The following is a 20,372-nucleotide window of genomic DNA, read 5'->3' on the forward strand; positions in this document are numbered from 1 at the left end:
TGACCTTAGTTTTTAGCGTAACAATATGATGACCGACGCACAACAAACTTTCTAACCAGATTCCCAAATATTTATATAACTTAGTCCTGCACTGTTTCATCTGTTGTAGTGAAAACTAAGTATAGGGAATTTACAGTTTTGTTTCACAATTAAACCTTTGCACATTTCTTTTTACAGCTGTAACCTTTTTGATAGGTATGACTTTGTGTTCTTAGCGTATAAGTATAATTTCACATTTACAAAAGAGTTTTGAATAACCAAGAAGCTTTGCTTTAGAGATTGAAAGGCTATGGATAGACCAAAACCATACAAAATGGTGCCAGTGTATCAATGTAAAACACTAGAAGCTTGCAGATTTTCAATCATTTAAATGGAGGAAATACTGAGACCAAGGACAAAACCCTGTGGGACACCTTTGAAAACAAAAAGAAACTGAGAATATTCAACTACGGCACTCTGACAGGTGTGGTAGTTAGAAACCTTAATAAAATCAATCCCAAGGTTGATTAGTATATTTACTAAAAATAGCTTTTGATGAATCAGTGAAAATTGCAGCACAATGTTGACTGGAGTCCAGAGCAGAGGTTATGTCACCTAAATCATTTAAAGCTGCTTTGACACATTTATGACCAGAACTGAAATCATGGCTGTGTAAGAGTTAAATTATTGGCCTTAAGATAGCAAGTTAACTGTTCATAAATAAGTTAGACCAGAAGAGGCACAAGGTAAATGGAAATCAGCTTGTAACTGTTCAGGTCAGACGGTGTTTGAAGCCTAATGGGTTTCCAGTCAGTTGGTAGTTTACTGGTATAGATAAATAGGGCGACAGTCACTGAAAGTTCCCTGAATTTAACATTTAAGGGTAAAGTAACACTTAAATAATATAATAATATTGAATATCTGCAATTTAAAACACTAAAAATAAATCTGGTCAACATATCCCAAAGGGATTTGATGCCTTATTAGCTAAGCTGTTTAAAAGTAATTCATATTTTTTACACAGAAATACATATTAAATCTCTCTTACATAAGATCATTTATAAAATCAGGTCCTCTGATATCAGTAAGTATCTGAAAAATATATAAGTGACCTTTTTGTTGGGATCACCGGGGAACAGTTTTAACATTTCAAATGTCCACAAATGAAGGAACAGCCATGTAAAGTAAACCCAGGATGAAACCTGAACACTACTGCTTCAGTCATGGTCATGTGATTTCTCTTGCTTTTACAGCTGGTCCACCTTTCCTCTATTAACACTGGGTTAGGCTTTATTTATTATACAAAACCTTATTAAATAGTTTATTATGACTGATTCAGAATAAGTTAATTATTCTGAATCAATCATGATAATTGAATCAATTATTCTGATTCAATTAATCTGAATTGAATAATTCAGAATATTCAGTGTAAAATATATCTCAGAATATTTTACACTCATTTATAAGTACAGACATTTGGTTGCCAGCATAACAAAATGATGAGTGGGACATGTCCCACCCTGTTTGTTTGCCCCATTCTGACCTTTGATTATAAAATGTCCTTTGTTATGACATCGCTAAATCATAGACATAAATCAATAAAAATACACCCTAATCAAATGTATATGTACGTGAAAGCAATCAAATCACTGACAACTGAGATTAGGGAGGGATTGATTGCTAAACCTAACCCTGAGTTAGAAATGAAGGCTTTATGTCACCTGATGTGTAGCTGGCTTGCTGCTCATTTACAAAATTCACTTAAATTAACTTCCTCTTTTCAATGATGTTCTCCTCAATTCTTGCTCCATTTCAATTTCACCTTGGATGTTGGTGGGGAGAAAAAAGGTTGTTTAAACACCCATCTCATGTCAGCATAACAAAATGACTAGAAGGTATTCAGAGTATCATTCTGATAATAGAAAAGTTACTCCCTCGACAAGGCGGGAAGCCCATTACAAACAGGTTTCTAAGCTAAAAAAATTCTAAACATCACAAATGATATATTTAGACGTCAGATTGAGCAGAAAATTGTAGGTATTAAGCTTCTATTGCCACCTGAATAAATGCACCACTTCCAACCAAAAATAACCAATCAGAGCCAGGAGAAGGATTGTGGGCTGTCAATCAATTTCGTGTACAGAGTAAGACAACTGTTTCAGGCCTTGGTAAAGTCATCTAATTTTTCCGAAATCAAAATCTGGTCACCCTAAATTAGGACACTCAGAAATGCAGAGTGGTCTGTCATCAGTACAGCTGTGATTAGAGCTGTTGTAAACCGAAATGTGTTCAGTCTACCTGTTTACCTGTATAAATACTCCAGCAGCGCTCTGAACCAGCAGCTCCCGGAGGAGAAAAGCTGCCAACTCCAGGCATCGCGCCAGTCATTTTAAGGATTCTTACTGGTTCCCAAAAAACGATGAAAACCCGGACATTACCATCAATCAATAAAATCCGGCTGAACTTGAAAATTGGACGGTATGCTGCTAACACTTAGCTTTCATCAACAACTCATAGGCGGAAGTGAGAGCGCTGCGCAGCAAATAATACAAGGTGCGCTAAATTAATCTGAGGCAGATAGATTTTTCTCGAGGAATTTTAATAATCGAGGTACTCGAATCATTCGAGGAATCGTTTCAGCCCTCGCTGTGATAATTAATACTGCGTCCTGATGATTCCCCCTAGCACAGATCGGTAGAAAGTGTTGAAACTGCACTACTTAAAGATGTCAAAAATATATTTTGTCCCCCATAAAGCTTATAGCATATACCCAGAGTATGATTTACAAAAACGAGAAAAATAAAAGAATAAATCACCAATAAATATAAAACAAAAACAGCTGTACTTAACGTTCTTCATAAATGCTTACATAGGCAGCGACAGTTAGTGTTGTCTCTGGTGATACTAGTCAACATAGCTAAACTTGCTTGTTTAATCTGATTGCAATTAAAGTCCATTTTTGAATTTTACCATTTATCAGTTTTCAAATCTGTTTGCTAGGAACGTGCAGGACTGTCCAGGGTGTAGTTCTCCCATAATCAGTGTGATGCATCTTTTAGTCATTTTATCATGATGACATAACAGTAAATGTGTGTTTAAGCCACCCCTTTCCTCCACCAACACCCTAGATGAAGGAGAAATGAAGCAAGAGTTGAAGATAGTATCAGTGTAGAGATTCAAAGTCAAGATAAAACCGACAATGAAGTGATCCTTCATGTGCAATAAAATCCTTCATTTCCAAGTTTCTATGCATCCCTAATCTCAGTTCAGTTGAGTTTATGGCAACTTTATGCACAATTTGTTTAGGTATAATTTTATTGGTTTACGCCTTTGATGGCATGATTTCATAACGAAAGAAATCTTTGTACATAGTTCCAACCTGTTTTCTCTGGTAACCAAATGTTTGTGATGATACATGATGCAGGTGGGTCAAAATATTCTTCAAAGAAAATACATTGAGATGTATTGAAAATGAACTATAAGAAACTATTCAGTGATTTGTGAATGTATTTATCTCAAGATTAATGAGCAAATCAAGCTCTTGTGTTAACAGAGGACCAGTGGCCAGTCACAAAGGCAATAAAAACTAAAAATATAAACTTTATTCCTCCATTACATTTATGTAGCCTATAAAGTCAAATTGCCCTTAATTAGTTTTAACTATGGTTAACTTACTGTTTGAGTTGTGATGCCTTTATTTTGAAGGGACAATTTCCAGTTTAACTGTTAGCGCAAAGGCAGTTTAGTGATCAACAGACAAGATAAAGTGCTGAGAAACGTATAAAATGTATATTGTTAGCAGCAAAAGCATGTTTATGATGTAAATAATACATGTTTTAAATGTATTTAAATATTGCAATTGTTCTATGCTGAAACTAAAGTTAATTTACAATGTAAACTTTATTTTAAGTTAAAATTTATACAACACCTTTGCTTCTTTATGAGCCATTTCTCTAATCCTCTGAGCACATGCAATAGTGTATAAAGCCCTTCAGTCAAACTTAGAACAACAGTAGTCTTCAGAAACACAATTTGACAGTAGAAATGTTCATATAAATAAATTAATAATTGATAATGGTATATTCTACCATCATAATATTAACAATATTATAGTACTTCCTGCCAAAATCAATGAGTGGTGTTTTAATTCTGGTTTATAAAAAGATCAAAACAGTCAGATAAGAAAATGGAGTCAGTGATTAAACATGCTGGTTTCTGTTCTGTTCGGTTTGACCGCTGACTGGAGAGATAAGGCATTAGGATTGTATAATCCTGGCTGTTAGCCTGGTTTGGAGCAGGCTAGTTGCACGTGATAAATTGCCATGGTCACTTATGCGCTACTGCTTTTGTGAAATTGAATCAAAGCTTAATTCAGCCAGGATATCTGGAAAATCCCAACTTAATCCGCTTTCCTGGTTTTGAGAAACAGCTGGATGCTATTACTTGATCTCATACAGAGAATTCCTTGTTATGTTTGATCGGGGCTGGAAGATATGGCTGAAGAACATATCAGTCAATATCAATAATTGTTGATTAGTTTTTTTTCTTTTAAATATCTGAAATACTGCAGTTTTCACTCCATGCCACTGTTTTGTTTTTTAAAAATATATAATTTCTAAGCAGTTATGAGGCATGGTGGCGAAACCTTAACCTGCTACTGCACAAGTTGCTCAACAAGTTGTTGCTAGGTAACCAAAGAGTGAGTAAGTTAGTTAATGCCACTTACATGGCTCAGCTGGATGTGAGAGGTTTAGTGGCTAAAGCCTTTCCTCTGCCTACATACCCTAGAATGCTGGGAGAGTCATGGTTGGGAGAGAAGATCCCAGTAAACCATCAGCTTCTAAAATACCCTAACCAGCCTGTCTGGTGCCATGTTGCATTTAAAGTTACTTAAATCTAATTTCTTTCTTTTCTGACGCTCGCTGTAAAATTCACCAAGTCATCCTCAACGTCAGCGGTTCATTTGCTATTTAAGTTAAGGAGTAACTAAACAGATCTGCCAATAAAACTAAACATACAATAAACCAGAGGTCATGTTATGTTTAAGAAAAACAAAAGCTTAAATGTTAAAATGTTAGCTAGAAACCAAATCAAAAATGTCTATCCTTTTTTATCAATTCTTCTCCACGTGGTAAAGGCGATCATTAAATGTGGTTTTGAACATTTAAATTTCAAGTTTATTTGTAACTTGATTGACTTTAAATCATATTGCTGAAATGTGCTGAAGTGCAGCACATTTCAGTAACAAGAAAGTTCAAAGTGCTTTACATCATAAAAACACAAATATTAAGCCACAAAGGCCATATACAGTCGACAATGAACAGCTCATTTTACAGCTAGGATTCTTGAAGGTTTAGGTAAGCTATAAGTCTGTACATCAACTGGAGAGCTCTGTCAGCGACAGACTGCTGCATCCTCAGTGCACAAAGGAGCATTATCGCAGATCCTTGCTCCCAGCAACTGGTCGTCTGGGGGATTGGTATAAGAATTACTTTGATGAATTACTTTGATGATCTTGTAATATAGATGTTGTCGGTGGTGAACTGATAGAGATTGAAAATCTTCATAATGCCTTCAATTGCTGCAGAGTCATTTTAATCAGCCATTCATTTAAGTCAGGAGTTCAGCAGCAGGTAACATGCAGGACAGGACACCGTCACCAGGGCAGGGGACCTCTGCAGAGTCAAGACAACATCACGCAACGCCCATTAACTGCATGTGCACTTTTTTTTACAAGCAATTTAGCAATCTTTACTTGGAATCCTTAGGTCCTTATTTCCCAGCAACGCCCTGGGAGGAGTGGTTACTGATTGATATTTCCCATCGGGAATGATTTCACACTCATGTTACATTTTCAGACTCTCAGGTGTCATCGACATCATAGTTTGAATTGCATCCAGTCTTTTTATGAGATTTAGTTTTTCAAGTTTCTTTTTACAATGGCTAATACATTGATTGTGACTTTCATCATCTGGATTGCTGTTGCCACTGTTGGTAAGTGTTTGTGGTTTTCTATATTATCTTTAAATTATCCTGTTTATTAAAAAGTTGTAGAAAATACATTACTAATACAAATGTATTTGTCTATGTGAGGTTAAAATGGTGGCTGCTCTAATATTAAAGTAGAAACAGCTTCAGTCTATAAGGAAGGTGAATGGAGAGTTTAACAAATGGATTATATCTATTGGAAAATATAGATTTTCTTTTTTAGATCCCATAACTAAAATTAGCCGTGGTAATATAAAGGAGACAACCACGTTTATTTTGGCATTACAATTAATAGCACAGCACCCAGAAATGTTTAACTTTATCCACATTATGCTGTTATAGTCTTTTTTGCAAATTGCATCAAATTAATATCTTTCCACTAAATTATACACACAAATTTTGCGTTTCCGAACCCTCAGAATGCTCAAGAACTGCGCTTTACTACTGCTCAACTAATTACTGCGCAATTAATCACCAATAAAATGCTGATGCCATTTTGTTCGTCATGCCACTAATGTTGGCCATCAAAAAATAGTTGTTGTTTTTTCTAACTCTCCACTTCATTCACATCAGTTTCTATTTCCTGAAATTGTTTTATTAGGCAGATCTAGACACTTCATGAGTGAGGGTGAAAATCCGCCAAAAGGGAATAGAGACAAAAAGAGTCGACAAGAAGATTAAACAACTATTTACTGAGTCACTATCGCTTGGAAGACAACAAAGTTTTATGTATTAACGTCCTTTTTTACTCTTGAGTAATTTTTGGACGGCTACTTAATACTTTCACTTCACTGAAAAATTGCATTAAGTATTATTCTTACTGGAAAACAGCGCGCCTTTATCCCGTTATATTTTATAGAGCCGCGGGTTAAACCTCAAATAATCATGGATATTTTTATAATTTACTTACTTTTTTCTTGTGTTTATTGTAAGCAAAACTAACTAGGGAAATATAATAAAGCTATTTAAAAATAAAATCACACGCAGTCAAGGAATTACGGACGCAAGAAACCGAAACGTCGATCACTATCAACATTTATTTAACTCATTGTAGACTTATTTGAACTTTAACTTTGTGTGTTTAAACATCACCTGGAGAAAGTTGTGCGGATCAGTGGCTCCACTCTGCTGGGCTGCAACAGACTGCCTCTCCAATGCGGCTGTGACTCAGCAACCTGTGCGACCGCGAAGCGGGAGGCACAGCAGGGCCGTAACAAAGTTTTTCAGGGGCCTAAAGTTATACTTATAATCGTATATTTTTTGTGAATTAAGCCTACAAGAGACTTTTGGACAAAAAGAATTAGTTTTTATGAGTATGATTTTAATATTTTATAAATGATTCTAGAAGTTTAGGTGATTCTAAACTTCTTCCATTTACGAATGATGGAGGCCACTATTTTAATTTGGACTTATAAAGCAGCAGAAATTTTTCTGTTTCCCATATTTGTGCCACAAGATGATCTTGTCTTGGAGGTGAACACCGAATTCATTTGACTCCATGCTATCTGACATACTCTCATCTGTAGTGATGGGATGTTTGGCTCTTTTCAAAGAGCTGGCTGGCTCTTGGGGCACGGCTCTTCAGCTTGGAGACTGCTCTGGATCTGTAGCCTCGTATTTTACCTTAGTCTTGCAAATACGAGTGTTTTATAAAAAATATTCTATTCAGAATATTTATTTTTTTACTTTTACATGCTCCTTCTGGAGGAGTGAAAGCTGCAAGTCAATGATGCAATCTGCTGGCATTCCTTAGATGGAAAACTTTTCAAACTAATTTGAATAATGAATTGAGGTTGAGGTTAACTAGGCATTATTGGGATAAAGGTGTAATTGAATTGAAGTTAATTTTTAGGAAAGTGTCATAAAAGAAATTAATTATTCAATCTATGAAGTTTATTTCTACAGCACATTTAAAAACAAGGCAGTTCAAAATGCTTTACATTGGGAAAACATAAAAAAAACCCATCAACTTATGTTTATAGTCAACATATTGGAAAATCAATTACAAACATTAAATTTTGCCAAGTGCTGTCAGGAAAATGATCAAAACACATAAAATATGCTGGACAATGTTCCATTTATTATGGTTAAAAAACAACTCTAAACAGGTGGGATTTTAGTCTTGATTTAAATTAACTCAGTGTTTCAGATGTTTGGCAGTTTTATGGAAGTTCATTCCATACATCTGAGGTGCATAGAAGCTGAATGCTGTTTCTCTATATCTGGTTCTGGGGATGCAGAGCAGACTAGAACCAAAAGAGATTAGTGGTCTGAAAAACTGATACAGCAGCAGATGTTTAATGTATTTTTGTGCTAAAGTCTTTAGTGATGTATAAACTTACAAAAAGTAATATAAAGTATAACCTTTGAGCTACATGGAGCCAGTGTCAGGATGTTAGAACTGGTTCCTGGTTTTAGCGAGAACACCAGCAGTAGCATTGTGGATCGGCTATAGCTGTCTGATATAACTGTGAGGATATCTTTAAATCAAATGACTAGATTACATATATTGTCAATTGCTGATATTTAGAGAAATTGAAATAAAGTGAATTTTATTTAAACTTTTTTAAATTTCATGATTTAAAAATGATACCATGCCATTACTGAGCTGCAAAAATAGTTTTCCTGCAAGACAAAGTTACAAACACAACACATTGGGTACATTCATGACAAACATTAGTTATCAGGAAAGGTAAAAGGTTCTTATGTTTTAGTGCATCCAGTAACCTGCTGTGTTTCTCTCATGTGTTTCTTATCTAGTAATAAAAGCTGAATTGTTGGAAATGTCATCGATAACTACAACCAATGCCACAAAAGATCTGATGAAAACTACACAAACTCCAATGAGAAATTCAGCATCTCCAACAAAAACTACAGCACCTAAGATGACAACTTCAAGTCCAAAAACTACAGCATCTCGGACAGCTAGAATATCTGCAAAAGCAATACAAGATCCATCGAGGAGAACAATAGACGCTACAACAACAAAAGATATAGCTCCAACAACATCTACAGCTTCTCCAACCATAACAACAGCAGCACCAACAAGCACCACAACAGCTCCAACCAAAACAACAGCTGCTCCGACCACAACAACTGAAGCACCAACAACAACGACAGCAGATCCAACCCACACAACAGCAGCCCCAACCACTACTACAGCATCTCCAACCACATCCACAGCAGCTCCAACCACAACACCTGCAATACAAACAACAACCTCAGCAGATACAACCACATCATCTGAAGCACCAACCACAGCCACAGCAGCACCAACAACCACCACAGCAGCTCCAACCACAACACCTGATGCACCAACAACCACTACGTCTTTTTCAACCATAACAACTGACACACCAACAACAATCACAGCAGCTCCAACCACAACAACTGCAGAACCAACAACAACCAAGGCAGATCAAACCACAACTGAAGCGCCAACCAAAACCACAGCAGCTCCAACCACAACTACAGCAGCACCAACCACAACTACAGCAACACCAACAACCACCACAGCAACTCCAACTACATCCACATCAGCTCCAACCACAACCACAGCAGCTACAACATCAACTGAAACACCAACAACCACCACAGCAAATCCAACTACATCCAAATCAGCTCCATCCACAACTAGAGCAGGAACAACAACAACCACAGCTGCTCCAACCACAACAACTGCAGAACCAACAACAACTACAGCAGCACCAACAACCACCACAGCAACTCCAACTACAAAAACAACAGCTCCAACAACAACTGAAACAGCTCCACCCACAACGACAGCAGGAACAACAACAGCGTCTCCAACCACTGTAGCCCCAACCACATCAACTGAAGCTCGTACAACAACCACATCAGCTCCAACCACAACATCAGCAGCTCCAACCACAACTACTGCAGCACCAACAACCACCACAGCAACTCCAACTTCATCCACATCAGCTCCATCCACAACTAAAGCAGGAACAACAACAACCACAGCTGCTCCAACCACAACAACTGCAGAACCAACAACAACTACAGCAGCACCAACAACCACCACAGCAACTACAACAACAACAGCTCCAACAACAACTGAAACAGCTCCACCCACAACTACAGCAGGAACAACAACCACAGCAGCTCCAACCACATCAACTGATGCACCGACAACAACTACAGCTTCTCCAACCACAACATCAGCAGCTCCAAAAACAACTGAAACACCAACTACAACATCAGCAGCTCCAACCACAACATCAGCAGCTCCAACCACAACTACAGCAGCACCAACAACCACCACAGCAACTCCAACCTCATCCACATCAGCTCCAACCACATCCACATCAGCTCCATCCACAACTACAGCAGGAACAACAAGAACCACAGCAGCTCCAACCACAACTACAGCAACACCAACAACCACCACAGCAACTCCAACTACATCCACATCAGCTCCAACCACATCCACAGCAGCCGCAACCACAACAACTGAAGCACCAACAACTACAGCAACTCCAGCCACATCCACAGCAGCCGCAACCACAACAACTGAAGCACCAACAACTACAACAGCTCCAACCACAACAGCTCCAACAACAACAGCTCCCACAACGTCAGCAGCTCCAACATCAACTGAAACACCAACTACAACATCAGCAGCTCAAACCACAACATCAGCAGCACCAACAACCACCACAGCAACTCCAACTTCATCCACAACAGCTCCATCCACAACTAGAGCAGGAACAACAACAACCACAGCTGCTCCAACCACAACAACTGCAGAACCAACAACAACTACAGCAGCACCAACAACCACCAAAGCAACTCCAACTACATCCACATCAGCTCCAACAACAACTGAAACAGCTCCACCCACAACTACAGCAGGAACAACAACCACAGCAGCTCCAACCACATCACCTGATGCACCAACAACAACTACAGCTTCTCCAACCACAACATCAGCAGCTCCAACATCAACTGAAACACCAACAACCACCACAGCATCTCCAACCACAACAACTGCAGAACCAACAACAACCAAGGCAGATCAAACCACAACTGAAGTGCCAACCACAACCACAGCAGCACCAACCACAACCACAGCAACTCCAACTACATCCACATCAGCTCCAACCACAACCACAGCAGCTCCAACATCAACTGAAACACCAACAACCACCACAGCAGCTCCAACCACAACAACAGCTGCTCCAACCACATCCACAGCAGCCGCAACCACAACAACTGAAGCACCAACAACTACAGCAACTCCAGCCACATCCACAGCAGCTGTGACCACAACAACTGAAGCACCAACAACTACAACAGCTCCCACAACATCAGCAGCTCCAACATCAACTGAAACACCAACTACAACATCAGCAGCTCCAACCACAACATCAGCAGCACCAACAACAACCAAGGCAGATCAAACCACAACTGAAGCGCCAACCACAACCACAGCAGCACCAACCACAACTACAGCAACACCAACAACCACCACAGCAACTCCAACTACATCCACATCAGCTCCAACCACAACCACAGCAGCTCCAACATCAACTGAAACACCAACAACCACCACAGCAACTCCAACTTCATCCACAACAGCTCCATCCACAACTACAACAGGAACAACAACAACCACAGCTGCTCCAACCACAACAACTGCAGAACCAACAACAACTACAGCAGCACCAACAACCACCAAAGCAACTCCAACTACATCAACATCAGCTCCAACAACAACTGAAACAGCTCCACCCACAACTACAGCAGGAACAAAAACCACAGAGGCTCCAACCACATCACCTGATGCACCAACAACAACTACAGCTTCTCCAACCACAACATCAGCAGCTCCAACATCAACTGAAACACCAACAACCACCACAGCAGCTCCAACCACAACAACTGCAGAACCAACAACAACCAAGGCAGATCAAACCACAACTACAGCAGCACCAACCACAACTACAGCAACAACAACAACCACCACAACAACTCCAACTACATCCACATCAGCTCCAACCACAACCACAGCAGCTCCAACATCAACTGAAACACCAACAACCACCACAGCAGCTCCAACCACAACAACAGCTGCTCCAACCACATCCACAGCAGCCGCAACCACAACAACTGAAGCACCAACAACTACAGCAACTCCAGCCACATCCACAGCAGCTGCAACGACAACAACTGAAGCACCAACAACTACAACAGCTCCAACCACATCACCAGATGCACCAACAACAACTACAGCTTCTCCAACCACAACATCAGCAGCTCCAACATCAATTGAAACACCAACAACACCCACAGCAGCTCCAACCACAACAACAGAGGCACCAACCACAACTACAGTAGCTCCAACCACAACCACAGCTTCTCCAACCACAACAACAGAGGCACCAACCACAACTACAGTAGCTCCAACCACAACAACAGCAGCTCCAACATCAACTGAAACACCAACAACCACCACAGCAGCTCCAACAACAACAACAGCTGCTCCAACCACATCCACAGCAGCCGCAACCACAACAACTGAAGCACCAACAACTACAACAGCTCCAACAACAACAGCTCCCACTACATCAGCAGCTCGAACATCAACTGAAACACCAACTACAACATCAGCAGCTCCAACCACAACATCAGCAGCACCAACAACCACCACAGCAACTCCAACTTCATCCACAACAGCTCCATCCACAACTACAGCAGGAACAACAACAACCACAGCTGCTCCAACCACAACAACTTCAGAACCAACAACAACTACAGCAGCACCAACAACCACCAAAGCAACTCCAACTACATCCACATCAGCTCCAACAACAACTGAAACAGCTCCACCCACAACTACAGCAGGAACAACAACCACAGCAGCTCCAACCACATCACCTGATGCACCAACAACAATTACAGCTTCTCCAACCACAACATTAGCAGCTCCAACATCAACAGAAACACCAACAACCACCACAGCAGCTCCAACCACAACAACTGCAGAACCAACAACAACCAAGGCAGATCAAACCACAACAGAAGCGCCAACCACAACCACAGCAGCTCCAACCACAACCACAGCAGCACCAACCACAACTACAGGAACAACAACAACCACCACAGCAACTCCAACTACATCCACATCAGCTCCAACCACAACCACAGCAGCTCCAACATCAACTGAAACACCAACAACCACCACAGCAGCTCCAACCACATCCACAGCAGCCGCAACCACAACAACTGAAGCACCAACAACTACAGCAACTACAGCCACATCCACAGCAGCTGCAACCACAACAACTGAAGCACCAACAACTACAACAGCTCCAACCACATCACCTGATGCACCAACAACAACTACAGCTTCTCCAACCACGACATCAGCAGCTCCAACATCAACTGAAACACCAACAACCACCACAGCAGCTCCAACCACAACAACAGCTGCTCCAACCACATCCACAGCAGCCGCAACCACAACTGAAGCACCAACAACTACAGCAACTCCAGCCACATCCACAGCATCTCAGACTACAACCATCGCATCTCCAACAACAACAACTGGAGAACCAACAACAACAGCGTCTCCAACCACTGTAGCCCCAACCACATCAACTGAAGCTCATACAACAACAACATCAGCTCCAACCACAACATCAGCAGCTCCAACCACAACTGAAACAGCTCCCCCCACAACTACAGCAGGAACAACAACAACCACAGCTGCTCCAACCACAACAACAACAGCTCCAACAACAACTGAAACAGCTCCACCCACAACTACAGCAGGAACAACAACCACAGCAGCTCAAACCACATCACCTGATGCACCAACAACAAGTACAGCTTCTCCAACCACAACATCAGCAGCTCCAACATCAACTGAAACACCAACAACCACCACAGCAGCTCCAACCACAACAACATTTGTTCCAACCATATCCACAGCGGCACCCACAACAACTGGAGAACCAACAACAACAGCGTCTCCAACCACTGTAGCCCCAACCACATCAACTGAAGCTCGTACAACAACCACATCAGCTCCAACCACAACATCAGCAGCTCCAACCATTACATCAGCAGCTCCAACTACTGCAGCACCAACAACCACCACAGCAACTCCAACTTCATCCACATCAGCTCCATCCACAACTACAGCAGGAACAACAACAACAACAGCTGCTCCAACCACAACAACTGCAGAACCAACAACAACTACAGCAGCACCAACAACCACCACAGCAACTCCAACTACATCCACATCAGCTCCAACAACAACTACAACAGCTCCAACCACATCACCTGATGCACCAACAACAACTACAGCTTCTCCAACCACAACATCAGCAGCTCCAAAAACAACTGAAACACCAACTACAACATCAGCAGCTCCAACTACATCCACAGCAGCTCCAACATCAACTGAAACACCAACAACCTCCACAACAGCTCCAACCACAACAACAGCTGCTCCAACCACATCCACAGCAGCCACAACCACAACAACTGAAGCACCAACAACTACAGCAACTCCAGCCACATCCACAGAAGCCGCAACCAAAACAACTGAAGCACCAACAACTACAACAGCTCCAACCACAACAGCTCCAACAACAACAGCTCCCACAACATCAGCAGCTCCAACATCAACTGAAACACCAACTACAACATCAGCAGCTCAAACCACAACATCAGCAGCACCAACAACCACCACAGCAACTACAACTTCATCCACAACAGCTCCATCCACAACTACAGCAGGAACAACAACAACCACAGCTGCTCCAACCACAACAACTGCAGAACCAACAACAACTACAGCAGGAATAACAACCACAGCAGCTCCAACCACATCACCTGATGCACCAACAACAACTACAGCTTCTCCAACCACGACATCAGCAGCTCCAACATCAACTGAAACACCAACAACCACCACAGCAGCTCCAACCACAACAACAGCTGCTCCAACCACATCCACAGCAGCCGCAACCACAACTGAAGCACCAACAACTACAGCAACTCCAGCCACATCCACAGCATCTCAGACTACAACCATAGCATCTCCAACAACAACAACTGGAGAACCAACAACAACAGCGTCTCCAACCACTGTAGCCCCAACCACATCAACTGAAGCTCATACAACAACAACATCAGCTGCTCCAACCACAACAACTGCAGGAACAACAACAACTACAGCAGCACCAACAACCACCACAGCAACTCCAACTACAACAACAACAGCTCCAACAACAACTGAAACAGCTCCACCCACAACCACAGCAGGAACAACAACCACAGCAGCTACAACCACATCACCTGATGCACCAACAACAACTACAGCTTCTCCAACCACGACATCAGCAGCTCCAAAAACAACTGAAACACCAACTACAACATCAGCAGCTTCAACCACATCAGCAGCGGCTCCCACAACAACTGGAGAACCAACAACAACAGCGTCTCCAACCACTGTAGCCCTAACCACATCAACTGAAGCTCGTACAACAACCAGATCAGCTCCAACCACAATATCAGCAGCTCCAACCACAACTACTGCAGCACCAACAACCACCACAGCAACTCCAACCTCGTCCACAACAGCTCCATCCACAACTACAGCAGGAACAACAACAACCACAGCTGCTCCAACCACAAAAACTGCAGAACCAACAACAACTACAGCAGCACCAACAACCACCAAAGCAACTCCAACTAAATCCACATCAGCTCCAACAATAACTGAAACAGCTCCACCCACAACTACAGCAGCAATAACAACCACAGCAGCTCCAACCACATCACCTGATGCACCAACAACAACTACAGCTTCTCCAACCACAACATCAGCAGCTCCAACATCAACTGAAACACCAACAACCACCACAGCAGCTCCAACCACAACAACAGCTGCTCCAACCACATCCACAGCAGCCGCAACCACAACTGAAGCACCAACAACTTCAGCAACTCCAGCCACATCCACAGCATCTCAAACTACAACCATAGCACCTCCAACAACAAGCTCAAGAACACCAACAACAACCCCAGCAGATTCAACAACAGAAGAATCAACGACTACAGCAGCTCCGACCACAACATCAGCAGCTCCAACATCAACTGAAACACCAACAACAACCACAGCAGCTCCAACCACAACATCAGCAGCTCCAACCACAACTACAGCAGCACCAACAACCACCACAGCAACTCCAACCTCATCCACAACAGCTGCATCCACAACTACAGCTGGAACAACAACAACAACAACAGCTCCAACCACAACAACTGCAGAACCAACAACAACCAAGGCAGATCAAACCACAACAACGGAAGCGCTAACCACAACCACAGCAGCTCCAACCACAACTACAGCTGCACCAACAACTACAACAGCTCCAACCACGACATCAGCAGCTCCAACATCAACTGAAACACCAACAACCACCACAGCAGCTCCAACAACAACAACAGCTGCTCCAACCACATCCACAGCAGCCGCAACCACAACTGAAGCACCAACAACTACAGCAACTCCAGCCACATCCACAGCATCTCAGACTACAACCATAGCATCTCCAACAACAACAACTGGAGAACCAACAACAACAGCGTCTCCAACCACTGTAGCCCCAACCACATCAACTGAAGCTCATACAACAACAACATCAGCTCCAACCACAACATCAGCAGCTCCAACCACAACTACAGCAGGAACAACAACAACCACAGCTGCTCCAACCACAACAACTGCAGAACCAACAACAACTACAGCAGCACCAACAACGACCACAGCAACTCCAACTTCATCCACATCAGCTCCATCCACAACTACAGCAGGAACAACAACAACCACAGCTGCTCCAACCACAACACCTGCAGAACCAACAACAACTACAGCAGCACCAACAACCACCACAGCAACTCCAACTACAACAACAACAGCTCCAACAACAACTGAAACAGCTCCACCCACAACGACAGCAGGAACAACAACCACAGCAGCTCCAACCACATCACCTGATGCACCAACAACAACTATAGCTTCTCCAACCACGACATCAGCAGCTCCAACATCAACTGAAACACCAACAACCACCACAGCAGCTCCAACCACAACAACAGCTGCTCCAACCACATCCACAGCAGCCGCAACCACAACTGAAGCACCAACAACTACAGCAACTCCAGCCACATCCACAGCATCTCAGACTACAACCATAGCATCTCCAACAACAACAACTGGAGAACCAACAACAACAGCGTCTCCAACCACTGTAGCCCCAACCACATCAACTGAAGCTCATACAACAACAACATCAGCTCCAACCACAACATCAGCAGCTCCAACCACAACTACAGCAGGAACAACAACAACCACAGCTGCTCCAACCACAACAACTGCAGAACCAACAATAACTACAGCAGCACCAACAACCACCACAGCAACTCCAACTTCATCCACATCAGCTCCATCCACAACTACAGCAGGAACAACAACAACCACAGCTGCTCCAACCACAACAACTGCAGAACCAACAACAACTACAGCAGCACCAACAGCCACCACAGCAACTCCAACTACAACAACAACAGCTCCAACAACAACTGAAACAGCTCCACCCACAACTACAGCAGGAACAACAACCACAGCAGCTACAACCACATCACCTGATGCACCAACAACAACTACAGCTTCTCCAACCACAACATCAGCAGCTCCAAAAACAACTGAAACACCAACTACAACATCAGCAGCTCCAACCACAACAACTGCAGAACCAACAACAACTACAGCAGCACCAACAACCACCAAAGCAACTCCAACTACATCCACATCAGCTCCAACAACAACTGAAACAGCTCCACCCACAACTACAGCAGCAACAACAACCACAGCAGCTCCAACCACATCACCTGATGCACCAACAACAACTACAGCTTCTCCAACCACAACATCAGCAGCTCCAACATCAACTGAAACACCAACAACCACCACAGCAGCTCCAACCACAACAACAGCTGCTCCAACCACATCCACAGCAGCCGCAACCACAACTGAAGCACCAACAACTCCAGCAACTCCAGCCACATCCACAGCATCTCAAACTACAACCATAGCACCTCCAACAACAAGCTCTAGAACACCAACAACAACCCCAGCAGATTCAATAACAGAAGAATCAACGACTACAGCAGCTCCGACCACAACATCAGCAGCTCCAACATCAACTGAAACACCAACAACCACCACAGCAGCTCCAACAACAACATCAGCAGCTCCAACCACAACTACAGCAGCACCAACAACCAAGGCAGATCAACCCAAAACAACTGAAGCGCTAACCACAACCACAGCAGCTCCAACCACAACTACAGCTGCACCAACAACTACAACAGCTCCAACCACAACAGCTCCAACAACAGCTCCCACAACATCAGCAGCTCCAACATCAACTGAAACACCAACTACAACATCAGCAGCTCCAACCACAACATCAGCAGCACCAACAACCACCACAGCAACTCCAACTTCATCCACAACAGCTCCATCCACAACTACAGCAGGAACAACAACAACCACAGCTGCTCCAACCACAACAACTGCAGAACCAACAACAACTACAGCAGGAACAACAACCACAGCAGCTCCAACCACAACAACAGCTACTCGAACCACATCCACAGCAGCCGCAACCACAACTGAAGCACCAACAACTACAGCAACTCCAGCCACATCCACAGCATCTCAGAATACAACAACTGGAGAACCAACAACAACAGCGTCTCCAACCACTGTAGCCCCAACCACATCAACTGAAGCTCATACAACAACAACATCAGCTCCAACCACAACATCAGCAGCTCCAACCACAACTACAGCAGCACCAACAACCACCACAGCAACTCCAACTTCATCCACATCAGCTCCATCCACAACTACAGCAGGAACAACAACAACCACAGCTGCTCCAACCACAACAACTGCAGCTCCAACCACAACTACGGCAGCACCAACAACCACCACAGCAACTCCAACTACAACAACAACAGCTCCAACAACAACTGAAACAGCTCCACCCACAACGACAGCAGGAACAACAACCACAGCAGCTACAACCACATCACCTGATGCACCAACAACAACTACAGCTTCTCCAACCACAACATCAGCAGCTCCAAAAACAACTGAAACACCAACTACAACATCAGCAGCTCCAACCACATCAGCAGCGGCTCCCACAACAACTGGAGAACCAACAACAACAGCGTCCCCAACCACTGTAGCCCCAACCACATCAACTGAAGATCGTACAACAACCAGATCAGCTTCAACCACAACATCAGCAGCTCCAACAACAACTACAGCAGGAACAACAACCACAGCAGCTCCAACCACACCACCTGATGCACCAACAACAACTACAGCAGCTCCAACCACATCACCTGATGCACCAACAACAACTACAGCTTCTCCAACCACAACATCAGCAGCTCCAACATCAACTGAAACACCAACAACCACCACAGCAGCTCCAACCACAACAACACCTGCTCCAACCACATCCACAGCAGCCGCAACCACAACTGAAGCACCAACAACTCCAGCAACTCCAGCCACATCCACAGCATCTCAAACTACAACCATAGCACCTCCAACAACAAGCTCTAGAACTCCAACAACAACCCCAGCAGATTCAACAACAGAAGAATCAACGACTACAGCAGCTCCGACCACAACAACAACAGCTCCAACCACAACAACTGCAGAACCAACAACAACCAAGGCAGATCACACCACAACAACTGAAGCGCTAACCACAACCACAGCAGCTCCAACCGCAACTACAGCTGCACCAACAACTACAACAGCTCCAACCACAACAGTTCCAACAACAGCTCCCACAACATCAGCAGCTCCAACATCAACTGAAACACCAACTACAACATCAGCAGCTCCATCCACAACTACAGCAGGAACAACAACAACCACAGCTGCTCCAACCACAACAACTGCAGAACCAACAACAACTACAGCAGCACCAACAACCACCAAAGCAACTCCAACTACATCCACATCAGCTCCAACAACAACTGAAACAGCTCCACCAATAACTACAGCAGGAACAACAACCACAGCAGCTCCAACCACATCACCTGATGCACCAACAACAACTACAGCTTCTCCAACCACAACATCAGCAGCTCCAAAAACAACTGAAACACCAACTACAACATCAGCAGCTCCAACGACAACAACAGCTGCTCCAACCACATCCACAGCAGCCGCAACCACAACTGAAGCACCAACAGCTACAGCAACTCCAGCCACATCCACAGCATCTCAAACTACAACCATAACATCTCCAACTACAACCATAGCATCTCCA

The 20,372-nt window shown here is 43.1% G+C and overlaps 1 protein-coding gene across 1 annotated transcript in view; it reads left to right on the forward strand.

Moving 5' to 3' along the window:
- Positions 1 to 9,276: 9,276 nt before the first annotated feature.
- Positions 9,277 to 20,372, forward strand: part of LOC122823491 (mucin-5AC-like) — a gene marked incomplete at its 3' end in the record, with an annotated part of 48,871 nt that continues 37,775 nt past the window's right edge. The window contains exons 1-5 of the mRNA XM_044103156.1: positions 9,277 to 9,295; positions 9,721 to 9,998; positions 11,055 to 11,102; positions 14,322 to 14,384; positions 16,007 to 16,085. Of these exons, the coding sequence (XP_043959091.1) occupies positions 9,277 to 9,295; positions 9,721 to 9,998; positions 11,055 to 11,102; positions 14,322 to 14,384; positions 16,007 to 16,085 (487 nt within the window). The remainder of the gene's footprint in view (positions 9,296 to 9,720; positions 9,999 to 11,054; positions 11,103 to 14,321; positions 14,385 to 16,006; positions 16,086 to 20,372) is intronic.

The sequence above is a fragment of the Gambusia affinis genome, linkage group LG20 (assembly GCF_019740435.1).
Source record: "Gambusia affinis linkage group LG20, SWU_Gaff_1.0, whole genome shotgun sequence".
Lineage (NCBI taxonomy): Eukaryota > Metazoa > Chordata > Actinopteri > Cyprinodontiformes > Poeciliidae > Gambusia > Gambusia affinis.